Source organism: Ursus arctos, unplaced genomic scaffold (assembly GCF_023065955.2).
Source record: "Ursus arctos isolate Adak ecotype North America unplaced genomic scaffold, UrsArc2.0 scaffold_17, whole genome shotgun sequence".
NCBI lineage: Eukaryota > Metazoa > Chordata > Mammalia > Carnivora > Ursidae > Ursus > Ursus arctos.
This window is the reverse complement of record NW_026622841.1, coordinates 43,478,982-43,493,840: the sequence shown is the minus strand read 5'-3', so window position 1 is coordinate 43,493,840 and position 14,859 is coordinate 43,478,982. Positions and strand designations below refer to the sequence as shown.

General features: G+C 37.3%; 1 protein-coding gene across 3 annotated transcripts in view; it reads right to left on the bottom strand.

Annotated features, from left to right (window-relative positions):
- The window catches only part of SS18 (SS18 subunit of BAF chromatin remodeling complex), an 83,008-nt gene extending 68,451 nt beyond the window's left edge, over window positions 1-14,557 (bottom strand). Inside the window, exons 1-3 of one of the 3 annotated variants that reach the window (XM_026496133.4) lie at window positions 14,150-14,557; window positions 11,480-11,556; window positions 3,179-3,263 (exon numbers count right to left, since the gene is read on the bottom strand). In XM_026496133.4, the coding sequence (XP_026351918.1) occupies window positions 3,179-3,263; window positions 11,480-11,556; window positions 14,150-14,218 (231 nt within the window). In that variant the 5' untranslated portion in view covers window positions 14,219-14,557. The remainder of the gene's footprint in view (window positions 1-3,178; window positions 3,264-11,479; window positions 11,557-14,149) is intronic. The other 2 variants (XM_026496134.4, XM_026496132.4) reach the window with 2 other exon arrangements.
- Between the last annotated feature and the right edge of the window lie 302 nt (window positions 14,558-14,859).

Sequence of the window (14,859 nt, the reverse complement as noted above, 5' to 3'; positions counted from 1 at the left end):
TGTCCTCTATCACCACTTCTATTCGGGAATGTAGTGGAGATCCTAGCCAGAGAAGTAAGGCAAGAGAAAGAAATAAAAGGTGTAAGGATTGGCAAGAAAGAAACAAAACTCGTTATTCACAAATATGTTCGTGAATATAGAAAACAGAAGGTATCTACAGAAAAACTGTTAGAAATAAGATTTGAACAAGACTGAAATTCAGTATCAATTGCATTTCCATGTAAACAGCAAATGCAGTTTGAAAATAAAACTTCATTTGAAAAACAAAGACTCTTAAAATAGCCTCAAAAAATACGAAGTGCCTAGAAATAAGTCCAATGAGAGATGCACAAATCCTCTGCAGGGAAAATCATAAAACTCCATTGAAAGATATTTACAGGATTAAATAAATGAAAATATATGCAACGATCATGATTTGACAGACTCAATACTGTGAAGATATAAATTCTCCCCAAATTAACTGAGAGTCAAGATAATCTCAATGAAAATCACAACAGCATTATGTTGGACATGCTGATTCGTAAGCATATATGGAAATGCAAAGGACCAACAGCCAAGATATTCTTGAAAAACATAAGAAATAAAGAACTTCTCTAACATACATCAAGATTTATAAGACTATGACAAGGGGAAAAGATAGCAGAATTTATAAAAACAGACTGAAGAGATAGAATAGAGATCAGACAGAGACCCACATATGTATGGACACTTGATAAATGATATAGGTGGCACGACAAAACAGAGAAAAGTTATTGTTTTGTTTTTACAATAGATAATGTTGAAACAGAAATCTATCCATATGCAAACAAATGAAACTGAACCCATTCCTCACACCATTTACAAAAATAAATTTCACCTAGCTGGTAATCAAATTCAAAGTAATAACCACATGAATTATTTCAGAGTGAAAAAGAAATGTATTGATTATATATTCCTAGTGGGATATATCTTAAGAACAAACATCTTATTGTTAGTGGCAATCTGGTATTGTTATACTGAAATTATATACATCTTAGTATAAAGCAAATAAACAACCATAATGATGTCATTAAGGTAGCAAGCGTTTCAGAATAAGACAGAAAAGATAATACATAAAATCAAAGCTAAGTTAAAAACCTCTCCTGAAGAGAAATATCACTAATTCAACACTTTAATTCTTTTTCTAAAAAACGTGTTTACTAGTTCTGTCCACCAAAAATTCCTAGAAACAATGAAAACCCAGTAATAATGAATGCCCCAAACATCCGAACTGTGGTTTCTAAATATCAATTCCCATTGAAAAAGTGCTGCTTGACGAAACAGCCAAGGCAGAATAGTTCTGGGGCAGAAAATGTAGTCAGCCTGATAGCTCTCTCAAATCCTGAAAGAAAAGAAGCATGCAAGAATACTTGAATCATGTCAGACGGACACAGCAGCCAAATGAACAGGCTCTCACTGACCAAAGCGGAGATAACCTAAAGTATTAAAAAGAATGACTGCAATGGACACAAAAAATATAAAAACGTGTATGTTTAGATGACAATAATAAAAAAAAATCACTGGTCACCTTCAGAGATTGCTAGAGGCCAACCTGTTATTCTGAAAACTGTAAGAGGCTAGAAACCAGCCTTTAATCATGATTTTTACATAGGGACTCTCTATCTCAGGATAACCAAATACTTGATGAAAGGAAATTTTTCTTTTTTTAAAAGAAGTACAGCTAATAAATATAGGAGGAACTATAAAATTAAAAATTCATCATTCTGTGATCCCAATATGAAATAACAGAGCTGGTCAACAAGGATCAATGACTGCTAAAACCATTAAGTGAAAGGCTGATGGAGAACTTTATAATAGATTCATCAGGGAGGTATAAACTGTACCCCTTGATCAATCTGTTTTTTTTCCCTTAGGTAGACTTCATGCCCAACTTAGGGCTCGAACTCATGAACAAGAGTTGCATGCTCTACTGACTGAGCCAGCCAGACACCCCGTCCCACTGATCAATCTTAACATTACTAAAAATGGAACAACCAAAATGTTCCTCCTGATGTGATACAATAGGCAATACACAGCACCATCAATGAAATATTCTAAGTAGAACCTGACGCAGGGCTTCAACTCACGATCCTGAGATCATGACCTGAGCTGAGATCAAGAGTCAGACACTTAACCGACTGAGCCACCCAGGTGCCCCTCAATGAAATATTCTTTTTTTTTTTTTTAAAGATTTTATTTATTTATTTGACAGAGACAGCCAGCAAGAGAGGGAACACAAGCAGGGGGAGTGGGAGAGGAAGAAGCAGGCTCATAGCAGAGGAGCCTGATGTGGGGCTCGATCCCAGAACGCTGGGATTACGCCCTGAGCCAAAGGCAGACGCTTAACAACTGCACCACCCAGGCGCCCCAGTCAATGAAATATTCTTAACACAAAACTGAAACTAACTCTAATCAAACCTCCCTACCTAATTATCAGTTTATAGGAAATAAGAGATGAAATGGAAGAACACGTTAAAGGACCAAGAGGATACAATCAGCCAAATCCAGAATGTAAGAAACTCTACAAAATATATGACCCAGTTTCTTCAACAAATAAATGGAGAATAAAAAAGATAACCTGATACAGATTCAAAGAGACTTAAGACACATATCAACCAATGCAATATGTGGATCTTGTCTGGATTCTGCAGCAAGCAATCATTTAAGCATTTGGGTGTTTTTAAGATAATCAGTGAAAACTGAAGACAGCCTGGGTATAATAAGACATTAAGAAATTTTGGTTAATCTTATTGGGTGGAATAATGCTGCTTCTCTGCTAGAGATGCATATGAAGTATTTACCAGGGAAAGTACATGATGCCTGGGATTTGCTTTGAAATACTCCATACTTATTCATAAATTATATGTGCAATTACAAATTAAAATAAATAAATAAGAAAGCAGGCGGGTGAGTATGTGGGTGAATGGATGAATGGATATAACTTCTTCAGGGAGGGGAAACAATTCTCGGGTGAATTGATTCAAATTAAATATGAAAGCAAAACAATGAAGCTTTTAGATCATACAGAAGAATACCCTCATGTTCTCAGAGGGCAGAATTTACTAAACAAAACTTCAAAATCACTAAACAAAAATGTGTTATCCTGTACATAACTCTATATAAGATTTTGTCTACTTCACACTATTTTAAAGGTACTTACTGCTGGTAAAAGAGACTGCATATTTTGATTAGAATCTGCTATTGTGGCAAGGTAGACCAAATTCGTATGCAACATCTGCTGATACCTATTAAAACAAAAAAACAAGTATCAATATTAAAAATAATTTTCTTCCTATCTGCTTAAATACAAATAGCATTCTAATTATTTCTCGAGTTTAATAAAAGATTTATGTTACCTGAACATCAATAGCACTTCAATTTTTTCCTAGTTCCTCTGCAAAATAATTCCAAATAATAAATACATTCAAAGATAATGACACACACAGAGCTCTTGCCATGTGCTAGCTATTGCTATAGTTGTTTCATATACTTATATATTTCAGTCAATCCTCAAACCCACACTATGAGGTAAAAGTGCTCATTGTCTCCATTTTACAGATGAGGCACCTGAGGTTTAGAAAGGTTAATAACATGTATAATATTTGCACAGCTCAGGAAATGGAATTCCTGAGACATGGACTGGCTGTACACATAGTACATGTGTTTTCTTAAAAGAGATCTAGAATGAAGGAATTCAACAAAACTGACATGTTTATTCCCTTCCCCCTGCCATTCTCATATTGCCAAAAACCTCAAACCCAAGTCCAGGCAACAGGCTCTGCTGAAAATGTCAGGAAGGAGGCAGGAATCACACCACTTTTCTTTCTCCAGCAGCACTGACCAACGATTTACACCTGCTGCAGTTGTACTGCCCATCTGTTAGGGCTCAGCGTGTAGAGAGGACAATGAATAGGTGTCTTCAGTTACAAATATATATACGTATAGGCATACGTGTGTGTGTGTGTGTGTATGTATGTATACATATATACATACATATATATACACACACACACGCATATATGAGACAGAAAATAACGGCACTAATAACATTAAGAATTAACTTTATAATATAAAGCAAATTCTCACTAGTGCAATGAAGTGATTAAACATGATCACTGTGATCTTATGAATTAGTTTTGCTAACTCTCTGCAAATTGGTAGTGATCCAGTTACTAGTGTTTGTAAACCCTCCAAATACAAACTTAAAATCCTACACCAAATTGTTAGGCTGTTTTAGAATTTTGTTTACCTAGGAACATTAAATACAAATTAAAATAATGAAAATTAAAGAACTTTATTCAGCTAAATAAAGTTTTCTAACACAGATCCCAGATGAAATCGTTTTCTACACACCATGTAAGGAATCCTAGGAAATCTTTTGCTGCATAATTTTTTTCTATTAGAACTGGTTTTACTACTTTTTTCTTATCAGAGGAAAAAAAAAATAACCTTACTTCTCACTGACCTTCAATTTTCCTAACAAGTTTAGGCTCTTTTTTATTTTTTACAGATTTATTAGAGGTATAACCAATATACAAAGACCCACACATATTTAAATTGTACAATTTGATGAGAAGACCTTTGGCACCATCACCACCATCAAGGTAACAGACATAACCAACACTTCATAAAGTTTCTTTGTTTCCTTTTGGTTTTGTTTCTGTTGTTTATAAACAAGTTTAATTTGCAGCAACATAGACAGGACTGGAGGAGATAATGCTAAGTGAAATAAGTCAAGCAGAGAAAGACAATTATCATATGGTTTCACTCATTTATGGACCACAAGAAATAGGAAGATCGGTAGAAGAAAGGGAAGAATGAAGGGGGGTAAACAGAAGGGGGAATGAACCATGAGAGACTATGGACTCTGGGAAACAAACTGAGGGCTTCAGAGGGGAGGGGGTAGGGGATTGGGATAGACTGGTGATGGGTAGTAAGGAGGGCACGTATTGCATGGTGCACTGGGTGTTAGACGCAAGTAATGAATCATGGAACATTACATCAAAAACTAGGGATGTACTGTATGGTGACTAACATAACATAATAAAAAATTAATATAAAAAAAGATTAGATGTGATGATACATAAAAAAATAAAAATAAAAAAAATAAAAAATAAAAACAAGTTTAGGTTCTTAATGCTCCTCCTCACATATTACACTGTGTTGCTCAATCAGACATGATACAAGGTTTGTTACAGTGATCCTTAGAAAAAAGAGAACCAGGATTTATTATATTGTACTGAATTATTCATAATGCTTAATTATGTTGTCAAAATTCTTAAAACAGCACTAACAGGAAACACTAGCTGGAACTCTTTCATTATTCTGCAAAGATCTTGAATGGAATTTAAGATATAGGGTTCCAAAATCTTGCCATTTTTTAAAACCAACCAGCCATTTTTAATTAGAACATATAACCCAGGGTCGCCTAGGTTGGTCAGTCAGTTAAGCATCTGCCTTTGGCTCAGGTCATGATCCATGGGATCTAGCCTCCCCCCCACCCATCGCATCAGGCTGCTTCTCCCTCAACCTGTCTCTCCCCCTGCTTGTGCTCTCTTTCTCTCTGAAAAATAAATAAAATCTTTATTAAAAAAAAAAAACCAACATATAACCCATTTGAAAGTCTATTTCTTGAAGTTTTTCTTTTCTTCTCTGAGTATTAATATGGCTTTAATATACGTAGATATGAGGTTTGCTGACCACCCTGCAAAAATAAAAATAACAAACCTTACTAAGAGACTATGGCTTCCTCATGATCCTTTAAGAAAAAATTTTAGTCATGCTGATTAGTACTTAACAAGTCCACATTAGAATACTGTTAAATCTAACTGCCACACTCCTACGGCCTCATTTGTAAAATAATGGGAGTTGAAGTAGATCTCCAAAGTCCCTTGTGGTTCTAAATATCTATAAATACAGCATCTTTTATGGAGTACTTTAATTTTAAGACATTTCCCCAACCTAAATCTTTCTTTTAATTTTTGAAATAATTTTAAACCTACAGTTTTAAGAATAGTATGAAGAATTCCCAAATATCTTTCTCCCACACTCCCCAATTGTCAGAATTTCACATTTGTCTTACTCCATCTCTAAACACACACACACCTGTCAAAATCTTTTGAGTCAGTTACAGACATAATATCCCACTATTCCTAACACTTCAGTGTCCACTTCCTAAAAACAAGGAAATTCCCATATACAACCGCAGTATAACAAATATTGATACAATATTACCATGTAATCCACAAACCCCTTCAAATTACTCCAATTGTCCCAACAGCCCCAAATCTTTTACCTAATGTATCTTATCTAACTTTAGGTTTTCTTTTTTGTAAATTGCATTATATTTACAGCATTCATTAAATAAGCTTTCCTAAAATCATTCAAAACTCAAAGATGAACATTAATGAAAATGTAGTATAAATTCACATTCTTTTACAAGTATGTGTATACATCACCTAAAAAGGAATAAACAATCATTCCAGAAGAATCTGGCTTCAGCTGACTCTACTGAAATGATAATAAAAAGTATTCTTCTACAAATATTAAAGAAATATTTTTCTGAGAAACTTTATTCTGTATATACTTTTACTTTTTTAAGGTACATGTTTATTATCTCTAAAACAGTCTATATTAACAAAAGAAAACTGAGTATAATGACAAGGACAGATATACACATATTCAACATTTTACGTCTGATGATGGTAACTTCCTAATAAATACTGGCAGATATTTCAAAACACCCATAATTATTAACCTAAAAATGAGAGGCAGTACCACTTCCCAAAGATTCCACTAAGAACCACCACATCAATTATCGGGAGTAAGGTCACATAACCACTATTAAATTTATTGATACAATTAAAAAATGAACCCGAAAAAATCAGATCTCATTTTTAACAATAAACCTTTACCAAGATACTATGAAGATTATAAAACAACAGAAATACAATTTACAGAATAAAAGTTATCTTCCTAACTAGAGTAAAAACTACATTCTTTTATATAATGATTAATACAAATTTTTTTGCATGAAAACCACTTACAGGACTCTCTGAAGTAGCTACACTCATGATGAAATACAAAAAATAAGGGTTGATTTAAGTAAGTACCTGCTGATTTAGAAAATACTCAAATTAAACACTAAAACAGAACAACAATACTTTCTCACACGTTACCAGAATTTAAAGGGAAGAGGATCTGTGCATATGAGCCCCACAAGTGATTTACTAACTTTCTTGAGCATAACAGAAGTGTGTGCACATGTATGTAGATAAAGATACAGCAATATACAGAGATGTTACCAGTGAAAAATCTTTAGGTGGTGAAAATACAGTGGTTGTTATCTTATTTTTACGTTATCTGTGTTTTTTCATTTTCTACAATTCATATGCTACTTTCATAAAAATAAAGTTATTTTATATTAAAAAAATATTGTTTTAGGCAAAGTTATCACATCTTAAGGAATTGTTTAATTAAAATTGAACTATCAATTCCCAGATGGCTGTCATTTATTGATGTTCCTCTTCATTTTCCTTTTCCTTCTCCTAATGCAAGAAACAAGAACATTTAAGGTTGAGAGGAGGAATTTTCTTCTCTTTACTCACAAACCAACACTAACAACTTGAAAAAGAATATCTAAAGAACTCTAAGAATGAAATTAAATCCATCAGGAAGAGCAAAATATAAGACTTCATCTAAAGCAATTTAAGCCCCATCTGCACCAAATATGTGAGAAAATGAAGTCTATTCCACTATGCAGAAAAGGGGGAAATAATCATATTATACACAAAAAATCTAAGAATATAAAGAATAAAACAGTATAAACTTTTGCTGACTCAAGTTGAAAAGGTTGATTGTAGATCTGAACACGTCCTATCCATGCCATGTACTGCTGGGTCCTTTAAGAAACTGAACCACTCCTATGCCACAAAATCCCTTGGCTGTACCTGGCAGTTTAAAAAGCCATAGGTGAAAATAAGTATTCTGATCAGAGCCTGTCAACTTTTATTACCCCATGGCTGATCTGAGGCAGTGATCTTCTTACCACTGATGATTATCCATAGTTAAACTAAGCTAATTAATTTTTTAAAGAATATTTTGAAATATAAACAGACATGGCTCATTAAAGAAACAATATACATAAAAGTAAGGGAAATGGTCATATAAAATGCAAAATGTACAAATGACTAGAAAATAAAATATCCTAGTACTCCTAAGTTTCTAACTCTAAAAAAAGAACCAGGGCTTGAAGAAATGGGTAATTCCAAACTGGGGCAGGAAAAAGAACAAGATGAGCCTAGAACATTTTGTGGTATTAAGAACATAAGAAAATGCTCAAAAAATAATGGATACCAAAAAGCCAGCTTGAGGGGCTCCAGTGATCAACATCGGGGACAACTTAAGAAAGAAAACAGAATAACATTATAACCTAAAGAATACAGTAAGAATCCATAAATCCATTCAGATATAAATAGATGAATGAGTGAATGGGGGCAGGAAATGAGAAATGGTTTCCTTAGAGTAGGATTTTAAATAAATGTAGAAAGACTGATTGATTTAGTCACCATCTGGCAACCACCACAGTAATAACTGTTTCAATTAAGAATCATTGGATGATGGACACTAAAATAAATGCTAAAAAAAAAAAAAAAAAGGAAAAAAGAAAGTAAAGAAGGAACAACATACGTGTGTCTCAAGGTATCTGCCCAACAAAATGCATATGAATTAAAAAGAGAAAAATAGTAACTTTACAGTGGAGAAACTGGCAGGCCTCACCTCAACTAAGTGATTAAGATTCTCACAAATACTGGGACAAATCACTATCATACAGCTACTGGAGAATGCACTGAGAAGGACACACCACCATATTTGTGATGCCCCTGCCAAAAGAGCATAACATGAATCTAATCAAGGGGAAACACCAAACCCAAAATGAGGGACATTCCACAAAATAACTGCCATGTATTCTTCAACAGCATCAACAACATGAAAGATAACAGACTGAAGAATGGTTTCAGATCAAAGGTATACTCAAGGTATGTGACAAATAAATGCAACATCCGACCTTGCCCTGGATTCTAAACCTGAAAAAAATACATTAATGGGACAACTGGCAAAATTTTAAACAGGTCTGAAGATTATAGTATTGCATTCTTAAGTTTAACAATTATGCTCTGATTATTTAAGAATCTGTGCCTGTTTTATGAAATAGACACTGAGGTAACTAAAGGTAAGAAAGAATCACGTCTGCAACTTATTCTCAAATGTTTCAGAGAAACAATATGGAGAAAAAATGAATGATATGGAGAAAAATGAAACTGAAGGACATATGGAATTTCTTATACTGTCTTTAAAATTTTTTTGTAAGAATGAAATTATTTCAAATTAAAAAGTTTTAGAGAAAGATACCACTTTCACCAACCAGGTGTGCAAAAATTTTTGAAGGACGACTAATACTCAATGTTGGCAGAGGATGCTGAAAACCAAGGCTCTGAAATCTGGCTGAGAGAAAGCAAACCAATATAATCCTTTTGCAGGGTAATTTGGCAATTTAGCATGGTCTTTGACCCAGTCGTTCCATTTATAAAATTCTAATCTATTAAAAAACATTTATCTAAATGTGTTTATGTAGGGGCGCCTGGGTGGCGCAGTCGTTAAGCGTCTGCCTTCAGCTCAGGGCGTGATCCCGGCATTCTGGGATCGAGCCCCACATCAGGCTTCTCCGCTAGGAGCCTGCTTCTTCCTCTCCCACTCCCCCTGCTTGTGTTCCCTCTCTCGCTGGCTGTCTCTCTCTCTCAAATAAAAAAATAAAATTTAAAAAATAAATAAATAAATGTGTTTCTATAGATATGAGTGCATGTGTAAATGCATGAAGAAATATTTAGAAAGATAGGTACTAAACCATTAAAAGTAGTTACCCCTGTAGAGAGGAAAGAAGTCTAAGAGTGGAAAGTGAAATGTGACTTGCTTTTATCTCTACCAAATTTTGTACTTTATGATTTTCTTTTTACAATGACCCTACATGACTTTTTCATTTCAAAAATGATATTAAACAAAGAGGAAAAAGACAAAGTAACCAAGAGAGACTCAAAATGAGATTGAGGGAGAACCAAGTGATAGCAAAAGTCCAGCATAGCAGGAAAGCGCATGCAAAGGCAAGACCCAGAGTTGCTGGAAAAGTCTACTTGAGGACAGACCAGTGAGATCTCTAGGAGAGACAGATGTGTCACAAAACAATGGTGAGAATAAAATATTTTAGAGCTGCACTGTCCAATAAAGCAGCCACTAGGTAAAATGAAACGTGGCTAGTTCAAAATGATGTGTTATGAGAGTAAGATTCACAAGGGATTTCAAAGACTAAGTATGAAACAAAAGAATATAAACTATCTCATTAATATATTTATACTGATTATGTATTAAAGTGATATTATTTTGGAAATAATGGCTTAAGTGAAATATATTATTAATATTAATTTCTCCTGTCTCCTTCTACTTATTTAATGTGTCTATCAGCAAATGTAAAATTATATATATATGGCTTACAATATATTTCTACTGGACAGTGCTATTCTAGAGACTTTTGATAAAACATTCAACTTGTTCCACTACATTGGATTCTATTAAGGACAGCATTTACTTCTGACACATCACTTCAAAATAACAAGTTTGGTTCTTATGAATGATAACCAATTCTCTATTTATTAGAAGCTTTGCTTTCTCTACCACATATATGGATGTAACTAAATATCCTATATATGTGACGATCTAAATTTTCCACAAATCAAGACTACAAAAAAATTTGAAGTCATTATTTTACAATGTAGGATAAGTATTAAAAAAAGAAGAAAAAGATACCCACTGCATCCCAAAGAACAAATTTTTCTTTTATAAAAATCAGAAAAAGTCACACACAAAATTGTACACTAATGTTCACAGAGGTATTCTTTAAGCCAAGAAATGAAAACTCAAATGTCCATTACTGATAAATAAAACATGGTATAACCATACAATGAAAAATTATTCAGCAATAGAAAGGAAGTATTGATATATGTTTCAACATTGATGAACCTTGGAAAATATTATGCTAAGGAAAAGAACTCAGTCAAAAAAGACCCCATATTATACGAAGTCATTTACATAAAATGTCCATAACAGGCCAATCTACACAGACAGAAAGCAGATTAGCAGTTGTCAGGGGGTGAGGGATTAGGAGTTGGGAATGGTAAATTACTGCTAATGAGTACAGGATTCCTTTGGAGATGATGAAAATGTTTTAAAATGGACTGAAGTGATGATAACACAACTCTATGAATATACTAAAAGCTTTGAATTGTACACTTTAAAATGCGTGAATTGCATGGTATGTGAATTATATCTCAATAAACCTATTATTAAAAAGAAGAAAAAATTAACCAACACAGAAAAATGAATACAAAAAATTTTTTCGTATCATTCTTACTGAGAACACTCTGAGGTCTTTCCTTTATTCTGATAGTCCATTATACACTGAATAAGATGGTTATTTTCATCCAACATCTGAAATAAAATTAGAAAAAGTTTATTGTAAATCTAGTGCATCATGTAAAATTTTTAAACATCCTTCAGATTTCTAGAAATGTATACTCATATAGGAACTGAATCTATTCCAGTCTTTTAAGTCTTATTCTACACCTCTGCAATATGTTTAATCAACAATTTTCAAATAACTCTATTCCAATAATTCTCCCTCTGAATTATTACCTGAAGCCCAGGAGGGTTTTCTTTTGTATTCAAACATTTTATTACCTCTACTACCTGTAATAGAGGCTTTAGCCTGTTAAGACTAAAAGTCGCCAAGCTGACTTTGCATCATTTTTACATTTTGCAGTAGTAAAGAAAAATTCTGTCCTTACCCACAATGAACACATGAAAATGTAAGCCCATGAAGCTTGAGGAGATAGATGGCTAGTTTCCAAGTGCCACACAGTATGGTTCTGTGATTCTCCAAATATGGAATAATCAAACACGGTAATTTCTAAACATGTATATTTGTTGCAGACTTCATGAGCTTACCTTATAATTAAGTTGTCCCAAGTGTTTAAAAACAAAAAGCCTATCAATTTATCACTCTATCGTCTTACAGCAATTCAAAGCAATATTGGCTTTATGGGCTAAATAACACATCTAAGCAAGGTTGCACTGAGGAAAGAGTACTGATGTAGCAATGAAAAGGCCAGTTAGATTGAGTGCCAGCTTCGCAATCCTGTGCAAATCAGGGATTTGATTATGATTCTGATTTCAGGGGCTCAGATTTATCTTAAGGTCAAGGGACAGAAGTACATGTTCCTCCTGAACTTGCTCCACCTTTCCAAGACTTAATAAAGTATAAGACAATAATCACTCTATCTCATTAATTTAGTTAGTGTAGCTCTTTTAAAAAACAAAAATCCATTTAACCTTAATTGCAACTTCTTCCCACACAGGAATCACAATCTTCACTTGCCAGGAAATATAAATATATATATATAGACATGCTCTTCCAAAAAGTGCAGTTATTTCCTAAATAGAATCCTTGGATGCCAAAAAAATATGTCTTTAAAATCCATTAGTCCAAGCTAATGATTTCACAACATATCTCCTCAATTACTCAAGCTAACAAACTTCACTGTTGAATATGTCTCATTTCTAACATCGATCTCTCATACTGTAGAGTAAGGCACTTAATTTGGAATCCATTTTCTTTTCTCATCTAAGAATGAAAACTAATTGATCTGTAGCTTCTGAATTAATCACTCATAATAAATATCTTAGCATGTATGTAAGAAAAACTCTTCTTGGAAGCCAACCAAACAACCTCAGGACTCTTCTACAGTCCAAACATAAAAATAAAAAGTGAATCCCTCCAGAAACACGTCTTTCGTGTACGTACTTGGAGCTATTTGCCAGGCTGCAGACTTAGCCCAATGCACTACATGAAAGCAGTGCATTTCCAGGCACTGACAAGCCGGTTTATTCATAAAATAAAGCAACAGTTGGGCAAATGTCAAATGCCACGCTACAAAGAACCTGACAGTAAACAGAAACCCATTAACATAATCTGCTGGGCATACAGTAGTGTCCTGCGTGGTACAAAAAGTTGACTTTTCTTCCATTTTCATCTTCATCCCAGTGTATACAACAAAACCGAAATATTTAAGGTAAACTGCTCAATTTAGCAAGTAACTTTTCAAAGTCTGGCTAACTAAAGTTCAGATTACTGCCTTGCTCACAGGCAACAAGGGATAGCGGACAATAAAGAAGCTTTGTGTCCCTAACTGGCAGTAACACAGCAGCGACAGAGGCATCACTACCCTCTAAAAGGGACACACCTCCCGTGTATTTATCACGATTTCTCCAATAAGTCACGATTATCAGATTGTCTCCACCACTAGACTCCCAAGTTCCATGAAGGCAGGGACCACGGCTCACCACTGTAGCCTGAGCACCCAGAGCAAGCGCTCCACGAGTACTTGCTGCAGATGTACACAGACAGGGGGTGAATCCGGAAGGGAGAAGGGAACTCCGAGGGTAACCCCGAAGTCCATAAGGTCCTCCTTCGCCCACCCCTCAGGCTGTAGCAGCGTCCCCCCAAGTTCTCCCGGGAGCTCCCCAAGTCGGCCGAAGTGCGCAGCGCGGGGGAGGGCGGCGACCCGCGCTCCGACTTCCCCTCGGCCTCCCGCGACCCGAGGTCGGGTGTGCACGAAGCAGCCGCGGCGCGCTGGGCGGGGCGACGCCAAAGTAACTCCGGAGCGACGCGCGGGGCCGCGGGGGGCGCCGGCTCCGACAAACAGCCCTTCCCCGCGCGGCCGCTGCCGCCGGGCGCACGCGCCCCGCCGCCCGAACGCCGCCCCATCCCTAGAGAAATCCGGCGGCGGTTACTTGGGCTTTTGTGCCTGTAGGAAAGAGCCCAAACGCGCGAAGGACTCCGTGGGAGAACCGGTTCGCCGCCTTCCGCCACCCACTCAGGCACAGCCCGCGGCTCGGGTTCCCACACACCACCGCCTCCAGCAGGCCCGCCTTCGCCCCCGGCCCGGCCGAGTCCCGGGCCGGCCCCCGGTGGCGCTCCCAAGGGCAGGATGGGCCTGGCATCCCCGACCCCGCGAGGCTTCACCTTCTGAATCGCAGCGGGAGTGATCTCCCCCTTGCCTCGCTGCCTGGGGGCTGCGAACGCCACAGACATGTTGCCGCCGTCACCACTACGGGCAAGTCCCGAGCGCTCCGGGTGAACGGCAAAGTGGGGGAGAGACGCCGGCCTCTCGGGCCGAACCACCTCGGGAATGCGGGGAGGGGGGATGCTCCGGCGCGGAACGAAGAGCCGGCAGGCCTGGCCTACAGAAGTTACTCTGGCCCACAGAAGTCCTCTTTCGGCGCTTTACCGGGGAACCATAGCCCCGGCAGCACTGCCCTGTTCTTGGGACACCTCTCGTCCTTCCTCCTTTCCTGACCCGCCCCCCCTCCCTTTTGAGCTAGTGGTAGGGCCGCGCCCCAGTCCTCCCTCCGCTTCAGCGATTCAGGAAATGGTCCCGCCGCCGCGGGAGAAGGAGAGGCTGGGGCAGACCCTGTCACAGGAAATGCGAGCGGCCCGAGCCGGCCCGCCCCTTTCGCGCGGGTGCAACTTGCCTCCGTCTCCTGAGCGCTGAAGCCTCCCTCCAAGTGCGCGTTGGCGCTCGGCTTTAGATCTGGTTCAGTTTTTCCAACTTCATCCTTACCCCCCCACCCTCGGGAAGAAGTGGCCGCCCTGGGTTGTCCGGGCACCGCGGAGAGGGAAGGAGGGTCAGGACCCGCGAGTTCGTGCAAACCCGTGGAGCATCTGCCGAGATG